General features: G+C 37.3%; 1 protein-coding gene across 2 annotated transcripts in view; it reads right to left on the bottom strand.

Moving 5' to 3' along the window:
• Positions 1-7017: 7017 nt before the first annotated feature.
• The window catches only part of ankrd13b (ankyrin repeat domain 13B), a 368410-nt gene continuing 355689 nt past the window's right edge, over positions 7018-19738 (bottom strand). Inside the window, exons 14-16 of one of the 2 annotated variants that reach the window (XM_060847953.1) lie at positions 19038-19114; positions 9671-9709; positions 8070-8085 (exon numbers count right to left, since the gene is read on the bottom strand). In XM_060847953.1, the coding sequence (XP_060703936.1) occupies positions 9703-9709; positions 19038-19114 (84 nt within the window). In that variant the 3' untranslated portion in view covers positions 8070-8085; positions 9671-9702. Of the gene's footprint in view, positions 8086-9670; positions 9710-19037; positions 19115-19738 lie in introns of both variants that reach the window. The other variant, XM_060847952.1, reaches the window with a different exon arrangement.

Here is a 19738-nt window from a genome sequence, read left to right as displayed (position 1 = left end):
CGGCATACCATGTTGTGAGAGAAACAACAAAATAATTTTTTAACAGGTCAATGCTCCTATAAGCGCAATGAGTCATATTGTGTAGGAAAGGTGGGAGAGAGGCATTAGTTAACCGTGTCTTGAACTACATCATGTGTAACTCTGATAGTTTGCTTCCTGGAATTAGGTATTTATTTTATCAGTTAGCATTACTTGTGCATGGCTAGAGGGATGTGTAAGATTCTATTCTCTAAAATCACTGGGCATAATAAAGGTTTCTTTTTTATGTCTTCAAAAATGAATTAACGTTTCCTTAAACATTAATTTCAGGATGTAAAAAGCCTTACATTATTTCTCTTGGTTTTATGGAATGATCACAGAAAACATTATCTGAAATTGTTCTGATGGTGATGGCAGATTAGAATCCCTCCAGTATGAAAGCAGACATTCAGCCCTTGCCTATCCTTCCAAGAGCATCACATACAGACCCCCATCCTATCCCTGTAACTATGCATTTTCATGGCTAATCCACCTAGCCTGCATATCCTTAGATACTACAGCCAATTTAGAATAGATTCCCGATAGAATGAAACTGGCCATTTGGCCCCAACAAGTCCACATTGACCCTCCGAAGACCTAGTCCCCTACCCTATATTTACCCCTGACTAATGCATCCAACACTCTGGGCAATTTAGCACGGCCAATTCACCTGACCTGCACATCTTTGGATTAAGGGAGGAAACCAAAGAATCAGGAGAAAACCCACGCAGACACAGGGAGAACATGCAAACTCCACACAGTCACCCGAAGCTGGAATTGAACCCAGGTCCCTGGTACTATGAGGCAGCAGTGCTAACCATTGAGCCACTGTGCCACCATATTTGGATTTTGTCAACCTTTACTTGAGAATGAAAAGATTTTCCAGTGAGTAAGCATGTATATTGCAAACATTACTTAAGGTAAAAATTAACTTGAAAATACAATGCATAAAATGAAAAAAAAAACCCAGGAAAACCTAGAATTTGTGCTACCAATTCAATAGATCAATAATTGCACTTCCAACCATTTGAGTATGCATGGATCCGGTAATCTTTCTTATGTTACTAGTGCAGCAAGATAACATGAATCATTTTGGGGAATCTTCTTTTATACTTAAATTCAATAACTGAAATCAATCATTTTGCACACACATACATTCAGAGCTGGAACTAAAGAACACAGAAACATCCTGCAATTTCATTTTGCACTGGGAATGTTTCCCTCTAGTTTACAGAAGTAGGAGGAGATTTGGGGAAAAAAGGTTCAGCTTATTAATTACTAACTTGGGCCAGATTTGCTTAATAAACAGCAAGTTTTAATGAGTGTTTGCTATTTTGGACTTGCTCCAGACAGTGATATTTGTCCAAACCTGACCTGGACATATAGTCAATGCAAAAACAAAAGTCAATTTTCTTTCCTTTGTTTTTTGTGTCATGTGACTGGAGTTCTCAAACTTTTCATTACAAGCTCTCATTCCAAGACCTATCCAAAGCATATCAATCTGTCTTGCAAATTTTGAAGGTGCCAACCTGAATATTGAAGTCTTTTGAGTTTTACTCCACTATTTTGAACATAGTTATTTATTCTGCAGTGTAATTTCAGCTTTACTTCATGATTTTAGTTTTGACATGTATATACATTTAATAGATAAGTATTCTCATCTTTATTTGTATCTTATGTTAGATTGTTCCACTGTCAGAAGTATTGATGGGCCAATAAGAGGTGAGTGACTTTACTTTGCTGATGACTATGCATGTCTGATTGTTGGGTGGCCTGGGGTAACTTAACAATACAATTTCTTCCCTAACTGAGGGAAAGTGTCACACCTCTTCAGTGGCAGTGGAAGAATCTTCCACAAATGACTGGTTAGGTTTGGGGGGTTGTGGAGGTGGGGCTGATGGCGGGAGGAGCATACAGTGGAGGGAAATTCTGTCAATGCACTTGAAGAGGGGTAGGGAAACGTGCAAAAAAGGAGATGGAGACATATATCTCTCTCTCCCTCTGTCAGTCTCTGTGTCTTTGTGAATGGCATGGCTCTGATATCCACATAGCCTTGGGAGAAATGTCAGACATACAGGTCTATTCCCTCACTCTTTGCTGAACTTTATTAAACTGTGATATTCAGAATCAGGTTCCTAAGACCTTCATTGATTTCAATAAATTTACCCTTTAATGACATAGTTATTTTAAGCTCCAATTTGAAAATAACATTTTGAAACTTTTTATATTAATTCTGTAGCATCAATTTATTTTAGTACATCACATTAAACCACTCACAGTTCAATGAAATTAATAAAACCTTATTTACTGCTTGGATGACAAACTGAAATCTTAGAAAACAATATTCCTAACGCCTGCTCCATTTTCTTGAACTATACATTCTAGAGAGAACACATCATGCTCATAAATAATAGTATGCCAATAGATGGTAAATTGTGAAACACATCCCTTTGAACCCAAAAGCACCATAGACATTAGGTGTTCCACTCATGTAATGAGTTCCTGCATCAAAAGAGCATGATGCTTGAGGATTATTATACAGTTTCCTACTGTTGGCTGCATCAGTTAGACTAGCACTTGTTTGAACTTTAAATCCCTATGGATGGCAAGTGCCAAACAATAAACACCATATTAACCTGGCAATCCAAGTCTAGGTATTCTCAAAGGGAAGCTGTAGGCGGGATTCCCTCATTTGCAGAATTAATGCTTATAATGTTGATTCACATTTGAGTGTTTGATTGATAACCCTATTACTGTGAGCTCTCTACTCAACAACCATGTCCTTCTTCTTTGAATTCTCAGAAATGTGTGTATAAAATTGCTATCTTGCACTTTGTGTGCATTTGTCTACTTTTTGTTTTAGTGTACTTTCCGAAAAAAGTTTTAAAATCACTTGTGAAGATGATACCCCTTTAAAGTTCTAACTGTTACTGAAATAGTTCCACAGAGCCGATATCTAGTCACCAAAGTCATCCTTCATTTATACATGAACAGTCCTTGACTTTAGTACTGCCTCTTCAGAGTGCCAGTATCTTTGACAATCCCCCTTTATCGTCAGCCAGGGATCCCTGATTGGACCAGATTAACAGCCCCAATCAGGGAACTCATATTCTATGAGGTCCAGCTGACTGATCATGTTACAATCACAACATGTACAATTAGAGCGCCACTGATGCACACACTATGGTGTGAAATGGCAAGGCTAGTCAGTTTTCACCTATGATTCTTTATGAATGGAGAGGGCAAACTATTACTCTGGTCATCACATAAGATTGTAAATACATTATTTTTGAATTCATTTACAATGTCATTATGCATTCCAAAATCATTCCTCCATCTCCGCGCATGACGAACCTACTGATCACAACTATACCAGTTAGTAGGACAAGAAGATACTGCACACTAAGAGTGATGGAGGCAGAAGGCTTTTTGGAACCCCCTGTGAGAAATGGATGCCTGTGAACAGAGAATTCTTGTAACTCCAGGTAGCCTAAACCACCTATTTATATTCCTAATGTGATAGTCTCACAGAACTGCAATTACACTGTAACTATTTTGGACTTGGTGTCCCTTCCATTATGTACAAATCAAATTGTGGTTTCAAAATGCTCGTGAATGTCATTTATCTGCGTCCATCATCATGCAGATATCCATCGTGTCTAATTGTTCATGTTAACATGTTCAATTGGAAAATAACAGTTTGAATAAGATTACCTCTGGGAAGGAGTTACTGAGGAATATGCTGAGGAATAATCACACACTTATTGTACTTTGCTTCCATTGTGGAATTTGAGTACTTCGAATGAAGATGTTTTGTTTCTTCTGTTAAGAGAGATTAGTCATTCAATTGGATTATAGAAAACTGATGGCAGTAGTTTGTGGATATTATCCTAGTGAAGCTGGTAGATCAATCAGCTGTACTCCTACCACCCATTTCATTGGTTTGCATGGAGTACACCCAATTCAGCCATAATCCAATTCCTAGGTTATTCTCTTCAAATTCCCAGTAAGTTAAGGTCATGTGAGCTCAGCACATTATTAGTCATAGAAGAAGAAACTCATAGTCCCAGATGGTAAAGAGATAGGTATGATTGCTGTTACTTTAAAAAAAATCAAATGCAAACCTTTGAGTACTGATTGTCTATTGCAGCCTTCAGATTGTATTTTGTAACCTACAGTGTCTGCAGAAATGGGTTTCTGTAATTTCTGTTCCTCTCTTAAAGAAGGTTCATCAGTACACCTCTCTACGGGACTGCTCCAACTACAGCATTCCCTGAATCAATGAAAATGCCATATTACCATGTTGCAGCTGTCGAATGGATGTGAAAAGAAGCTGTAAATGGAGGTAGTCCCCAGATTATCAAAGGGCGTTTTGAAGAGGTGGAAGCACGCATCAGTTAAATCAGCATAACTCAAAAACTGTATATAACCACATAGTTAGAATTTAACTTTATTCCACTGTCTTATTTCAAGATGAGATTTAAATGAGTCAAAATTTATTTCAGGCATTTGAGAAGAAAGTTTTAATTCCTACTAACCTGCACTTTTCTAATATATCCCTAACCCAACTATTTAATTTCTCAGCAGATGACATCTCTAGAAACTACCCTCATAAATTTTTTTCTTCAACGTTATTCCATTGCACCTTTCTTTGTTACTGCTAACTAACATATTTTTCTCTTGATTATAGCATAAATGTTTATAACTATTACTAACTGGATGCTGAGATGACAGAACAGCCTTGAAATCCAATAAACTTTCATTCCAAATGGATTATTTTCTTTTTTTTTTGCAGATGTTGCACAACATTGACTGACAGTGCATCCAGTGTCCCTGAAAAACTGTTGACATCTTTACTAAATATCATTTAGACACAGCAACCTTATGGTAGGTAATCATACGTTTACTATGGGAGATGCCAGTTATTTTTCAACACAACAAGCATACCGATGGTTGATTAAACTCTTTGCTAATGATGTTATGATTCATTTATTGTTTTCATGGAATATTTTATCGGCTTTAATGATTGAATATTCTGTGTCACCTTTGGCATCCACTGCTTTAAAAAAACATAGACCCAACAGCAACTATATACAAGACATCTTAATCTTTAAAATAACACTGCAATAAGTGCACTATAAAATAATAATACATGGTGACATCAGATGCCAAAATAAATCATAATGCTTATTCTTATGGTTTATATTATCTGAACCCTTTGATGAAATATTCACCCATTGTTCTCAATTTGTTGGTGATGTGCTCCAAACTTATACAATTATATTCAAAGATAAATAGGAGCAGGAGGAGCCTTTTAAGTGTATTCCACAATTCAGTGAGATCATGATGATCTTCAACCTTACTCCAGCCTTGCCCTTCTCCTTAAATACTTTTTGCTCACATAAATCTAACAATTTGAGTTTTAAAATTAATGATTGATCTGGCATCAGATCAATGGCATCATTGCCATTTGCAAAAGAGATTTTCAAACTTTGACCAGCCATGTTTAAAGTGTCATTTCTTAATTTCACTCCTGAAATGCCTGGCTCTAGTGTTTTAAATTCCCCTTACTCTTGACTGCCCCAGACTATAGAAAGAAGTTGCTTCACAATCTGTTTTATCTATTCCTAATAGTACCTTGAAAACTTTGATTAAATGTTCCAAATTGTATGGAATACAATGCTGGTTTGTCTAGGAACAAATTACTGCAGATGCTGGAATCTCTGCTGAAGGCAACAACTGCTGGAGATTTGTGTAACCTCCCCTGCAATTTAACCCATGGAGACCAAGTATCATTCTGTTAAATCTATGTTTCACTCTCACTCCTGTGGTGTAGTGCAAAACAGCACCAGGGCTTTGGGTGACTGCAGCTTAACTTTTTTCCCTTGTATTCTGTTCCTCTAGATACAGAGGCCAATAAATCAAAAGGCTTTTGGATTATTATCTGTTCCTGTCCCTGATACTTGAACACCCCAAATCTCTTTGGACCCCTACTACTTGTAACATTTTAACTTTCAGAAAGTACATTTGGATCGAAAATGGAATACACTACATTTGTTTGCATTGAAATCCAATTGCCATGGTTTTACTAAGTTTCTCAAAATATTTCTCATTTTGTAATTCGAAGTTTACATTCACCCTGTTTACAATACAGCCTAGTTTTGTGAAATATTTGATTAAAAAAAATCTGACAGTCAAGCCAAAGTATGCTTCTTTTCAATTCTCTTTTACTTTTCTGTTGCTGTGTGTTAATTACCTATATTCTCTCAGTCTGGAGTACTTACTTTTCAACTCTCAGCACCGTCACTAAACATTGTTTTGTGATTAATTCACAAAAGTACATTTTTCACAATTTTAAATAATTTTCTACTGTTGTTAACAAAGTCATCTGGTGATCCTGCCAAGAACTGCAACATCTATCTGCTGAGGACAAGGTATAAGTCAAAATCAACTCCAGTCCTCAGGTGGCCTTATGAGTTGCAAATAAATTCATCACTATGAAAGCTAAAGGGTCGCCATTACATTGTTTCTTTAAGATTGATCAACAATAGCTATGTTAGAGCTGATGATCCACTTGATCAGTTTTAATATTAATAGTTAGTGCCTGTGTCTGCAATACAAATGTCAGAACAGGAAACAAGTTCCAAAAATAAAAAAAAATCAAGCTTAACCACAAAGGTATCTGAAAAAATCCAAGGTCTATTCAGTTTGCATAATATGAATTGGAGGTTTCAATATTTCAATCTTTAAATGTATACATTTAGAATTAAAGAGTAGGGTTTTAAAACATTTTATTCACATTATTCTGAAAACTGATACTTGTAGTTTTGGAGCCAAGTTATTTTGGTATTTCATTAATTTTCTCATCATTGACATATGAAAATGAATTTCACAAAATGGCAGAGGTTCAGAAAATTACCCTGACTGTGTGTAAACCATCCAAGCAAAATAATTACTTTCTGATTGGCAATGCTGGAAAGTTCAAACTATTTTTCACTGATTCAAGGCTTGGCTAACATGATGTGATAAGAAGTGAACATTCCTCTTCCATCTGCTTTAAATTTAGTTTTTGAAATGTGCATTGGTCCAGTTGTCTACATAGGACCTTGAGCTCAATGCTGTCATGTCAGTATAAATTGGTCCACTTTATAATGAACAGTTGCATAGAGCTGTCATCAATCAGGTTTCCCAGTATGATGCATAGTACACAGAATCTATACTGTCCTGATAATGAACATGGATTCTAACCACAGTAGTCTCTTCCTCTACTGCACCACTGTGATCATTAGATCTTTAAGTTTCCTCATTAAAAGTTGTGATATAAAGTTTTATGTGGTGCCTCATAGCTACTGGAGTGGAATTAGACTATCTATTGTTTTATTAGAGACCTTTATAATAACAAGTGAGATGGGGCAGGGGAGATTCCTTAAAGCGTTTTGCATGAACTCAGTTCAGTTCTAAACCCTAAAGGTTAAAGAACAATGTTCCAACTCAAAAGACCAGTTGCCTGTAATAGCCAGTTGCCAATTCAGATAGCCAACAACCGATTAGCATTTTTTTCTCACTGATATAAAATGTAGCCATTAGCTGAAATAATCAATATTGGAAACAAATGAATCTCTGGTTATGATTACCCTTGAACCAAGTACAAAGAATGATGTGAAAGACAGTAGAATAAAGTGTGGGCTGTTCAGGCATTTTTCAATGGTGCGCTTTCAATGCACAACCAGCCTTGCATTTTGCTTTACTGTTGACACTCTTTTGTGCCCAATAGCAATGCATGGACTGGTGACCTTACATATTGTCTTTTATTTTTAATTTTTTTAATCTTTAAAAAAATTCTGTTGTGAAAGAACAATCGGGTGGTGACACTATTTCTCGGTGAGTGAAAGTTGAATAATGCGTTCCAGTTCTTCCTCCTCCTGCCGTTTACGTTTCTCTACTTCTTCTTGCTCCTTTGTAGAGAGTTCCATAGCCAGTCGCAGCTGCTCATCATAGTTGGGGTACAGTTGGTTGCTGGGTATGTGCTGGGTGCTGGGCTGACTGAGAATATTGTGTTGAGGTGTTCTGAAACAATCATTGTACATACAGTTAGTAACAAATGATAAGTAATTGCTTGTGAACTCTCTTCTCGAACATCCTGCCTGGAGACCAACCACTCACACTATTAATATTATGCTATTCTGAGTCAAAGTAAAACTTTCAGGAACCAGACAGTATTATAAGAATACCTAAACATGCCTTCACAAATTAAGTGACTATTTTCCAGTAGTTGAGTAATTTTAGGACCCTTATTACACTTCAGGCCTAGAATAGAATTGGATTCAGAGCTAAGTGAGCGGGAAGTAATGGATAAGCCCCATGTGCAGTCACTAAATTCCTGTGTTGTTGCAACAGGCTAACATTCACATCTAGAACTTCCAGTGCAAGGTATTATTTGTTCCAATTGCAGCATCAAAAGGCATTGTCCTTTAAGGATAGGTAATTCAAAACTATTTTGTAATCCTCTTCAAAGTGACAGAAAATTCAAAATAAGATCATTTAAATGTGTCCAAAAGTTGACTAGTTCTTTCAACTCAAGGAATCAGCCATTTTAAGCATTGCAACTCATGAACTGTGTGTACAGGCAAGATAACATTGACAATAGAATATTGATCAAGATACTTACAAACCCAGTGTAGAACAATGTTGACAATTTTGGATTCTCTGTTTATAGGTAGTATTTTATCCACAGAATAATGAGAGGTAACATGGAATGCAATACTAAGCACGAGAATGTATTTTGGGCAAAACAGCACACACAAAAATATTTACATTTTTTATATATATATTATATAATATACACACTTCTTGAAGCCAGGTATGATGTTCATCATCCATGAAAATATCAAATAGCCACAGTCTTAGAGGGAATTATAAAACTTTTGCAATCCTTTGACAATCTATTGTCCTTAAAGAAAAATGAAACATTATACTAACTTAAACTTTCAAGCATTTTCTCTAAACCTAGACAATGAACTAACATATTTAATGCAATGAAACTTCTGAAATTGAATTGATTGAGAATTAACAGTTATGTGAAAACAAACACCAATAGTAGGACTACTATAAAGTAATGTAACCAAATTAAAGGTTGATTTTACCAGATACCTAAGCCGGGTCAATAATTTAACCATAGTTATTAATTGTACTATTGTTTCAATGTGCATCCATTGTTTTAGAAAGTTTGGTTAATTACTTAATCTAAAACCCAAACGTACACAAGACTCCAGAATGTCACTTGAGCAAAAAGGCATGGAAGACTTAAAAAAGGTGCTAACTGAGTACAGGTTCCAAGCCACCTCAACCCATCATGACAAAGCACCCACAAAGCATAGAAAAGTAGAACTACAGAGCTGTAATTAAGAATTATAATACTTAGTAATAACACCAGTCAGATTTGGCAATATACTTATTACAGGTCTAGGTAATCCCATTTACCATTCTTTAGTTTGGTTGGGCCGTCAATGTGTACCATCAAGCCTGTAAAGACCATACTGCCAGAAAAAATCGTGATGTTACTGCATCTGGCCCAAGGTTCAACAGTGAATAAAAGCAAATGAATCACTTCAGAGCGAGAGAAATCCAGTGGCCCCCAATCTCTTGTCCTTACCTTTAACCCTTTGAGCACTGAAGGACTTTATTTTATCTTCTGAAAAACAAACATGTTTGCCATCATACACACAGCCATCCTCACAATGATATTGTAAAAATGAGAATTTTGGCAAAAGAATTTGAAGCAAAAGTACAGCAAGTGTCAAACAGATCTCTCTTCACAGGACAGGGAACGGAAAGTTAACATTTTGTATTTTTTTGGAAATCTTGCAGTCCAAGCTCCCACAGTCCTTAATGAGTAGGTGTCTACACATAATTCAAAAGTTGGGGTGATTATATCAAACGTTGGAGATCTGTTACCAGAAAACCTGAAATTAAGTGGAGATTCCATTGGCAGGCACATGACATTATTGGCCTTCAGAGTCTGGCTCATTCTTTGTTGAAAGAATGAAGAAATTCCCATATTGATTTAAAAAGAAAATTAAAAAATTTTTAGTACAGTATTTGGCATAAAGACGAACAAATTTTTGGCATTGGTTAAATTGAGCACCTTTTGTGCTTTACTTACAAGAATAATATTGTGATTTGAGATGCCTAATTCAATTGCTGCCTTGTATTTCACTGTTAAATATCTAGTAAGCACTTTATCTGATAGCCTCAGCATGGACTGCAATCAGTGTGGAGCACATTGTATCTGTACAAGGTTAACTGCACTGTATATTAGCTCACACGCTCACCGGAATACATGGCAAGAGAGTTGCAGCTTCTTTGCCTGAGCCAGCTGCATAGGTAAGTAGAAGTACCACCAACATAACTGAGACCACACTGCAGGCAATCCCTTATTCAGGTCATCACAGCTAAAATCCTGGCTGAATTGAAGCTGAAGAACAAAGCACAGCTAACAATCAAAAAATATCTAAATTATTTACTAAACTAGCATTTTTCCAAAAGGCAACATTTACACCTCAACAGCAGTCAACTCATTAGCCACTCTGCTTCTGCTAAGTACACTGTTGTATTGATGTGAATAGGAAAGGAGACAAAGTAATGTTTCTTTCTGGTCTTGCATCACTGCAAGAAGTGACATGATAAATTAACAGTGTTTACTATGGTATACCTGTAATTCAAATCTGGGAGCAGACAACAGCTATAAACTTTCAGCATCCTTGTTTTTGGTATTCAGGTCAATACTCCATGCACATCAATATTAGCTATGCTACCTTGTGAGCTTTTGATCTGTATAATCTGATTTAAAACTTTATTGCATATATATTTCATTTATATTTATCCCTCTGAGAAATGACTCACACTTTCATCTCAACTCTCCGTGTGAAATCCCTATTTTCTCATGAATAATTTCAAAGCAATGTTTGGATTTTACATTAAGAGGGCTGACAAGAGATTTAAGAATGTTTCCGAGGTATGGCTGCTTAGGATAAATTTGACACATTCTGACATCTTGGGCCAAGTCAAATAAGGTGGCTGAGTGGTTAGCACTGCTACCTCACAGCGTCAGAGACCCGGGTTCAATTCCCGCCTTGACCAACTGTCTGTGTGGCATTTGCACATTTTCCCCGTGTATGCATGGGTTTCCTCCGGGTGCTCCAGTTTCCTCCCACACTTCAAAGCTGTGCAGGTTAGGTAAATTGGCCATGCTAAATTGCCTGTAGTGTTAGGTGGATTGTCAGGGGTAAATATAGGGGAATGGGTCTGGGTGGGTTGCTCTATGGAGGGTCGGTGTGGACTTGTTGGGCCGAAGGACCTGTTTCCACACTGTAGGGAATCTAATCTAATCAAGACAACATACATCTTTTTAAAATGGAATCAAGCTGCTTTGGGGATGGATAGAGCCACAAGAAAGGTTGTGTACTACTTTACATGGGAATAGACAACATACCTGTGACACGTTACAATTTTACAAGCGCTGCTTTCTTAAACAACCACCACTATGTACAGAAGACAAGAAATTGGAGCAGGGGTGGACTATTTGGCTTGTCGATTCTTCTTTACTGTTCAATACAATCATTGCTGATCTTTAGCTTCAACTCCATTTTCCTGCCCATTTCTCATATCCTGAGAGACCAAAGTCTGGCTATTCCAGCTTTAGATGTGTTCAATGTGGAGACTCCAACCTCACCCCAGGACAGAGAACTTCCAAGATTTGTGACCGCTTAAGTGAAGTTACCATCCATTTCTGGAATGAAACTTACATTTTCTGCTTGATTTGTTCAGTGTGCTGATACTTCCACATCCCTCAGTATTATTTCTCCTGCTTTCACTTCTTACTTAAGCTACTTGCTTCCTTTTTTTGATACTAATTTACCACAGCTCTTGCAGTCTGCTTTTATATTTCTGGCTAGCTTACTCATATATTCAACTCTTTCACTTTTAATCAACTTATCGGTATCCTTTTGCTCGTTTCTCAAACAATCCTAATCCTCAGATTTGGGATTCTTGCTCTTGTGAGATGAAGGGCAAGAAGGTTATGTTGGAACAGTATAAAATGTTGGTTAGATTATACCTGGGGCCCTGTATGAAGTTCTAGCTCACCACATTGTCGGAAGGATATGATTGTACAGAGAATGTGGAAGGTATTTACATGGATGCTCCTTGGGCAGGAGAGTCTGAACTATGAAGAAAGATTGAATTGGTGGGGGAGCAGTGAGGATTGAGCTGGGATATGATAGAGGTATATATGATCATAAGGGCATAGACCAGATGGATAAGAAGGCATTTTTCCCATTAGTAGAGAGGTCATAACCAGGCGATGTAGATTTAAGGTAAGAGGCAGAAGGCTAAGAGGAGGATTGAGGAGAAACCTTGTTCATCAGAGAGTAGTGAACACCTGGAGCTCACTGCCTGAAAGTGAGATTGCAATCCTGGTAACATTTAATCTGTATGTAGATATTCACTTGCATTATTATGGCCTCCAGCTCTATGGGCCAAAAGCTGCAAAATATGATTAGTGTAGTTAGATCTTTGCTGACAGGTACAAACATAATGGGCCAAATGGCCTCCATCTGTGCTGTAAACCTCTGAGTCTATTTGTTATCGTTTCTTGAAATTATAAAACTCTACCTTTAATCTAACACAGGAGTGGCTCAGTGGTTATCACTGCTGTTCACAGTGCCAGAGATCCATTTTGAACCCACCCTGAGGTGACTGTCTGTGTGGAGTTTGCACATTCTCCCCATGTCAGCATGGGTTTCCTGTGGGAGCTCCGGTTTCCTCCCACAGTCCAAAGATGTGCAGGATAGGCGGTTTGGCTGTGCCAAATTGCCCACAGTGTTCAGGCACATATAGGGTAGGTAGGTTAGTCATGGAAAATGCAGGGGCACAGGGAGAGGATGGATTGTGTGGACTCGATGGGCCAAATGGACTGCTTCCACACTGTACAGATTCTATGATTAATCTTTAGCTTCCTTTGTGAACCACAGATGTGTCATTATTGCTGTGTCTTTGTTTGTCAATAGAATGTACTTTGGTTGAACTATTTCAATTGATTCTTTAAATGTTTCCCACTTTGCCTTTACAGTTATACATTTTAGTCTATTTACCCAATTAGTCTTAGTTGGCTCTCCTTTCATACCCATGTAATTTGCTTTGTTTAAGTTTCTTGTTTGTCTATGGAATACATCACTTTCAACCTCAAAATAGAATTTGATGGAATTGCAATCACTATTTCCCAGAGGATATTTTCCTGTTTCATTAAAGGTTAACCTCACTTCACTGCACCATATAACATCTAAGATAACATTATCCCTGGTTGGTTCCGCAATGTATTACGCCAGGAAATTGTCATGAAAATATACTGCAAACTGATCTTCTGCAGTGTTTTCGCCAATTTGATTGTTCCAATCAAAATGAAGATTAAAATCCCCAACAATTATCATATTGCCACTTTTACAAGGTCCAATATTTTCTTGTATAATGCTCTGTCTATTGTTATAATTGCAGCAGGATCCCTAAAAACTGCTCCCACCAGCATTTTCTGATTCTTGCTATCCATACTGTCCAGCCATACCAATTCCACTTTATGATCTTCATAGCCCAGATCCTTTCTTACTAATGCTCATATGCCATCCTTTGCTATCAGGGCTGCTCTCCTCCTTTGCTATTCTCTCTGTCTCTCTGACATATTTCCCACCCTGACTACCTTGCACCATGTCTCTGTAATGCCAATTATATCTCAACCACTTATCTCTATTTGTGCTATTAACCTGTCTATCTCATTGCAGATGCTTCTTTCACTCAAAGAGTTAAAATTTCATTTTTTAAAAATTTCTATTTCCTGTAATGACTTTACTCATTGAAACGTTGGCATGCTACATTCCAGCACTAAAAGACATTGTTCTAAAATATAATACAAAAGCAAACTACCGACAATTCTGCGAATCTAAAGTAAAGAAAAACAGAAAATCTTGGAAATATTCAGCAGGTTAGATGGAGAAAGAAAATTTTCAGATTGATGACCTTTTTAATCAATCTGAAATATTAATTTTATTTCTCTCTCCAGAAGTGCTGTCTGACTTGATGAGTATTTCCAGCACTTTCTGTTCTCATTACACAGAAATTCATCTGTGATGGAGCAAGTATGGTGACATTTTAATGGTTCCTTTGAACTATAAGTTTGAAAGCTAAAGGATTCAATCAATATCACAATAGAGCAGGGCACTGGGCTGAGGCTGAAAGTCAGCCATGATCTGATTCAATAGTACAGCAAGTTCAAAGGGCTTTATGGCATATTCCTGCACCCATTTTTTTGAGTTTTGTTAGTATTAATGGAAAGGAGTTTGAACATCAAAATAATTCCAAAGTGAACACTGAGAGATTTCTCCTTCCAGTCTTGGATCTGAGAGCTGAATCTTTCAGGCCTGGAGAAGGTGAAGCTGGAAGCACAATTAAACAGACGGGGAGGAAGTCTATCCAATTCCCAATTCTTCTTAACTCCACCCAAATTAAGTTTGCGATGGGAAGGTCCATTGCCAACTTTCCTATCCAAACACACATGGAGACCTTAAGTGGATAATTAATGACCTTGTCAGGGCCTCAGCTTATCACTGCTGGGGTTAACCCAGGTGTATGCTGCCCTATCAGCAACCATACTCACACTTCTCCCTGACCCCGAGGGTAAGGAGTGTGCGATCGTTCTTTACTCATCAGCTTGAGGTGAACTGTCAATGGAAGGCACCCTGTGCTGAAGAGATCTGAGATGATAACCCTCTGCTCCAGCTGTGAGCCTCCGCAGTGAAAACCAATACCCTTCCTCCTCTCTGACATATCTTCTACGTTTAGCCATGGCCTGATCTCCAGGGGTTACATTGCCAGCATAAGCTAAGCCTAGGAGAAGGACTTTCATGCCCTGGGAACTGATACTAGATAAAGACCTACCTGCTGACCCCTTAATGCCCTGATGATCCAAAAATATGACAGTCCTTTCTCTCATTTTCTCGGTAATGTGCAAGACACCTGCAAACCTGCAAGATTCTGCCCAGAGTTTCTCACATAGTTTGAAGGTATTATAAATATTTTCCATTATATCATTAGGTTTAATGCAGCTACAGAAAGGGAAAATTAACAAATTACAGGAAGAATAACTAGTTGAGAGACAGCCAACTTCAATGGAGTAAGAATGGAACAGGATCAAATAAATTGGAGTCAAAAGTTGGGAGGAAGAACTATAGCAGAACAATGAGCAACCTTCAAAGAAGAAATGGATTGGATATGGACATCGTATTTTCCCTCAAAAGGGAAGGGCAAAGCAAACAAATCCAGAGCTCACTAGATAAGAAAAAGAGATAGAATTTATGATAAGAAAGAAAAACTGTGTTTAACGCAGATGTTGGGTGGAAGTTACAATTCCGAATCAGGCAGTACATCAAAGTTTCAGAGGAATAGTGAAAAAGCAAATGGGTGAAACAAAACAAAGAGCAAATATGAAACGAGGTTGCAGTTAACATAAGTGGGATTTCCAAACTCTTTGATTGGCACATTATTAATAAAAAGGTGATGCAGGGAGCAATGGCGTCAGTTGGGCACCAAACGTTGGACTTATGCATGGCTGCAAGGGGCGTAGCTGAGATATTGAATGAATGCTATTCATCTGTCTTTAACAAGAGAAAAGATGCTACCCAGACCATAGTGGTGAAACAGGAGGAAACTGAATTGACAAGAACTAGGTAATCGGTCTATACTTAAAGTTGACAAAGCACTGGAAGTGATGAGATGCAACCAAGCATATTGAGGGAAATGAGAAGAAGAATGGGAATTGCAGAGGCTTTGACTATTTTTCAGTCTTCTTTTGACTTTGAGTTGTTGCCATGATGCTGCAGAATAGTAACTGTTTCACCCTTGCTTTTAAACAAAGATGCAAGATTAAGCTAAGCAAATGCAGTTCAAGTTTCATTAACAGGAAAATGGAGGTTAATGTTGCACTTATATAAGACATTGAGTTGGCCCAGTTATGGACTCCACGTTTTAGGATAGATGGGAGGCAGCGCAGAAGAGATTTCTGAGAATACTCTCAGGGATGAAGAATTTCAGTTCGAAGACAGGTTGGAGAAGTTGATCCTGTTTTCTTTGGAGAGGAGAAGGTTGGAAGGAAATCTGATTAAAATATTCAAAATCATGGCAGATCTGGACAGAGCAAACAGGGATCAAGTATTTCCACTCATGGAAGGATGAAGAATGGGAAGACAGAGACTGGTCAAACATTGCCCGATTTGGTGGATATTATATAAGTTATTTTGAGAGTTCCCCAGTATGCAGTATTGAAGACAATAATTTGAATCTGTGAAAGTGGGATGAATAATTTATTTTGTCACTAACTTTAATGGATTTTACAATGTAAGCAATTAGGGTTTGAGCTCAGTAGAAAGAAAATACTTTGTTTTATAAAATCCTCTAGACATGTAATAAATGTTTTAAATTAAAACCTATTTACAGTTATGAATAATAAAACAACATACTGCATTGTGAAAATATTCATACGAAAGGATAAACTGAGTAAATAAAATCTATTAACTCTTTGTGGACTGCTGGCACTTTTCTGCACTATGTCCAAAAAATCTCCGTTTCTGCTCAGAGTGAACTGCAACTTGCAAATATACAGAACAACCTTGGTTATCCAAACATCAATTATCCGAATTTTGGATTATCCAAACAATATCTCAAGGTCCCATGAAAATGTTATTCAAGCAATCAGTTATCTGAACATAATCGTCTCCACCCATCTCGTTTGGATAATCGAGGTTCTGTATTCAAAATTAGGTTGAAGAAGTGTCATTTTGGAGCAGACACATGACTGAAAAATGTCTGTTTCTCTGAAACATTGAACACAAAGGAGAATAAAGAATGTCCTTCAGCCCTCCAAGAATTAATTATAAGAGGGCCAGTTGGAAACAGAGGTTGCTTATACAGCACTGACAGCTCTGGCTGCACATTCTCTGCTTTTATGAAAGGGGTGTGATCCACTGGGTCTTGGTAACATAAATGGATGTTGTTATGTATAAAACACTCCTCCAGATTTATAAAGCCAACCCAGTGCATGATAATTAAGACCTTGTGTCAAATTGAACAAGTAAACTATAATATTTAATTCAAGCAAACTTTGCAGTTAGGTGCAATACAGTGAAGGACTTACAAATGGCATCTTTGCCACACCTATAACTTAGTGTGAAATTAATGAATGTTAATGGAGGTGGGGTTATACCTAGGTCTTACCATTTCCTTCTAACCTATTAATTTATGACTGATGAAAAGCATCCAAAAAGGGCCAAAATAGAAACAATAATTTGACAGCATCAATGTGATGCAAACTCAAAGTCACTTGCATTACCTATGAGCTACAATGGAACAAAATGCACAGTCATTGCTGTAATTGGAAGCTTTAGCATGAATGTCTACCTTGGTGATTTGAGCTTGAAATGTCCCACCAGCAACAATCACGATGTGTAAATATTAGAGGAATTAAAGTTATTATGTGTGCCTACACTTTAATTATGTGTGACATTTACTTGATGCTTACAATAGGGTTCTGCAATTCACATATTCTAAAAACTTTGCTGGTGTCACTTGCATAGGGAATGAATACATTTTCAACGCATCCATAATTCTTTTAATTTTTGACAACTCAAATTAACTCTTAGTAGATATTGTGTACTCAAAAACACCCTCTAGGGTAGGCAATTCTTAAATCTTCACCAAACATAGGACCAATGAGATCTTGATATCATCCATATCAAATTTGTAAATCTGCTAGACAGATCTTGGAACAGCTGTCCTTGCTTGTACTGTTGTCATTAGGATCCTGGTGGAAAATACAGTGTTATCCAGTTTATCACCAATGCCTTTTGTAAAAAGCCGACAGCTTTCCAAGAATCTGCTTGCAGCAATCTGGACATTGACCAACATCAACTCAAACTTCCAAGGCCCATTGCAAGGTTATATCATTGACAGGTAGATAATTGTTTCTTTATTTACATAGATTACGGTCAAATAAATCTCTTGAACACCTATTTGTTTAACATTTCTACAAACCTGAGATGATAAGAGAGATTTTACTATGCTCCGAGTCTCTTTATACTTTTTATACCTGCCACCTCCTTCCACAAAACCAACAATTCAACAAGTCTGTGGAATGCTGAGCTGGTACAAAGCAAGTAAGGTTCTAGAAGAGGTATGATGTAATGGCCTTTCATTGTAGCATGAAGTTTGGAAGCTAATCACTTGGCTGAGCTCAGCAAGTGGAATATGAGATCTCCTACATCTTTGCTATTGTGTTGTCCATGGGAACAACATACATTTCTTCAACATTAAGCAATAAATTTTACAGTGCAAGTCCAAAATGTAGACCTTCATGGCATCAACTGAGATGTGGATTGTCATCTAGGGGAATGTCAGATAAATCAACTATCATTACTCATGTTCCATAGTTCCTTCAATGTACATTAGTCTTTGACCAGCTGAAGAAGACATGGATAAGCAAAGCCACCATTGTGCATTGCATTTATTTAAGTATTGTACTATCAAATGTCATTGACCATGAGGTGATCAGATAGACATTCTATCAGAAATATGATTCATCCCTCTGCCCATCTAGGTACATTGCAACTGAAAAACTATGGGATCATTTTAAACTTGAAAAGTAAAAGGCACTTCTTAGCTCTTCATTTCTTTTTGTAGTCATCCTATAATTCCTGCTTGATGTCAATATGAACTGAATATGATTTACTATAAGTTACTTTTTTTCTGAGTCTTTTCTCTGCCATTGATCAACAAAACAATGCTTTATGATAATCACATTGAGAGATGTATAATAATGATATGATTTTCTGACAAGTTTGTTTCTATTTAATGAGTATGTTACACTACAAATGCATGTACACCAGTAAGAGAGTAAAGGAATCTCTCTGAATCTGCACTACCTTTCTCCTTTTCTATCCTCACAAGTCATCGGGCGTGTTCCTGGCTTGCTGTTGGTCAGTGCTTCCCAGATGGTCACCTAGAAAGTAAAATGAATAATAAATAAGGTGAATAAAGTTGGAAGCATGATACCTGTCCGAAAGGTCATTGAGTTAGGTTTTTTATGATTAATTGAAACAAAGCTAAACTCTAATCTGAACTGACCTAAAACTACAAATTGCACTTTTTAAAAATAAAATCCTACTTTCCTCCCAATGCTACTGCAGGTGCCTGCTTTGTTCAAGACACATTTTGGTAATCAGCATTGTAACAGGTACCTCAATCTACTTGTAAAATTAACCAAAGTCTTCTGAGAAACGGATCAACATGTGAAGTGGCTTTTTAAATCACATCATTGGAGGCAAAGTTTTGTAATCATTTAAAAGGTGACTGGATGGTGTGGTGAGAGACCTACATAGGCTTTATCTTAAGAGATGAACTTGAAAGGGTTACACAGTTAAAAATCACACAACACCAGGTTATAGTCCAACAGGTTTAATTGGAAGCACACTAGCTTTCGGAGCAACGCTCCTTCATCAGGTGATTGTCACAATCACCTGATGAAGGAGCGTCGCTCCGAAAGCTAGTGTGCTTCCAATTAAACCTGTTGGATTATAACCTGGTGTTGCATGATTTTTAACTGTGTACACCCCAGTCCAACACC

This window comes from Hemiscyllium ocellatum, chromosome 31 (assembly GCF_020745735.1).
Source record: "Hemiscyllium ocellatum isolate sHemOce1 chromosome 31, sHemOce1.pat.X.cur, whole genome shotgun sequence".
Classification (NCBI taxonomy): domain Eukaryota; kingdom Metazoa; phylum Chordata; class Chondrichthyes; order Orectolobiformes; family Hemiscylliidae; genus Hemiscyllium; species Hemiscyllium ocellatum.
Note: the sequence above shows the minus strand (reverse complement) of the source record. Positions and strands in the feature narration are given on the sequence as shown.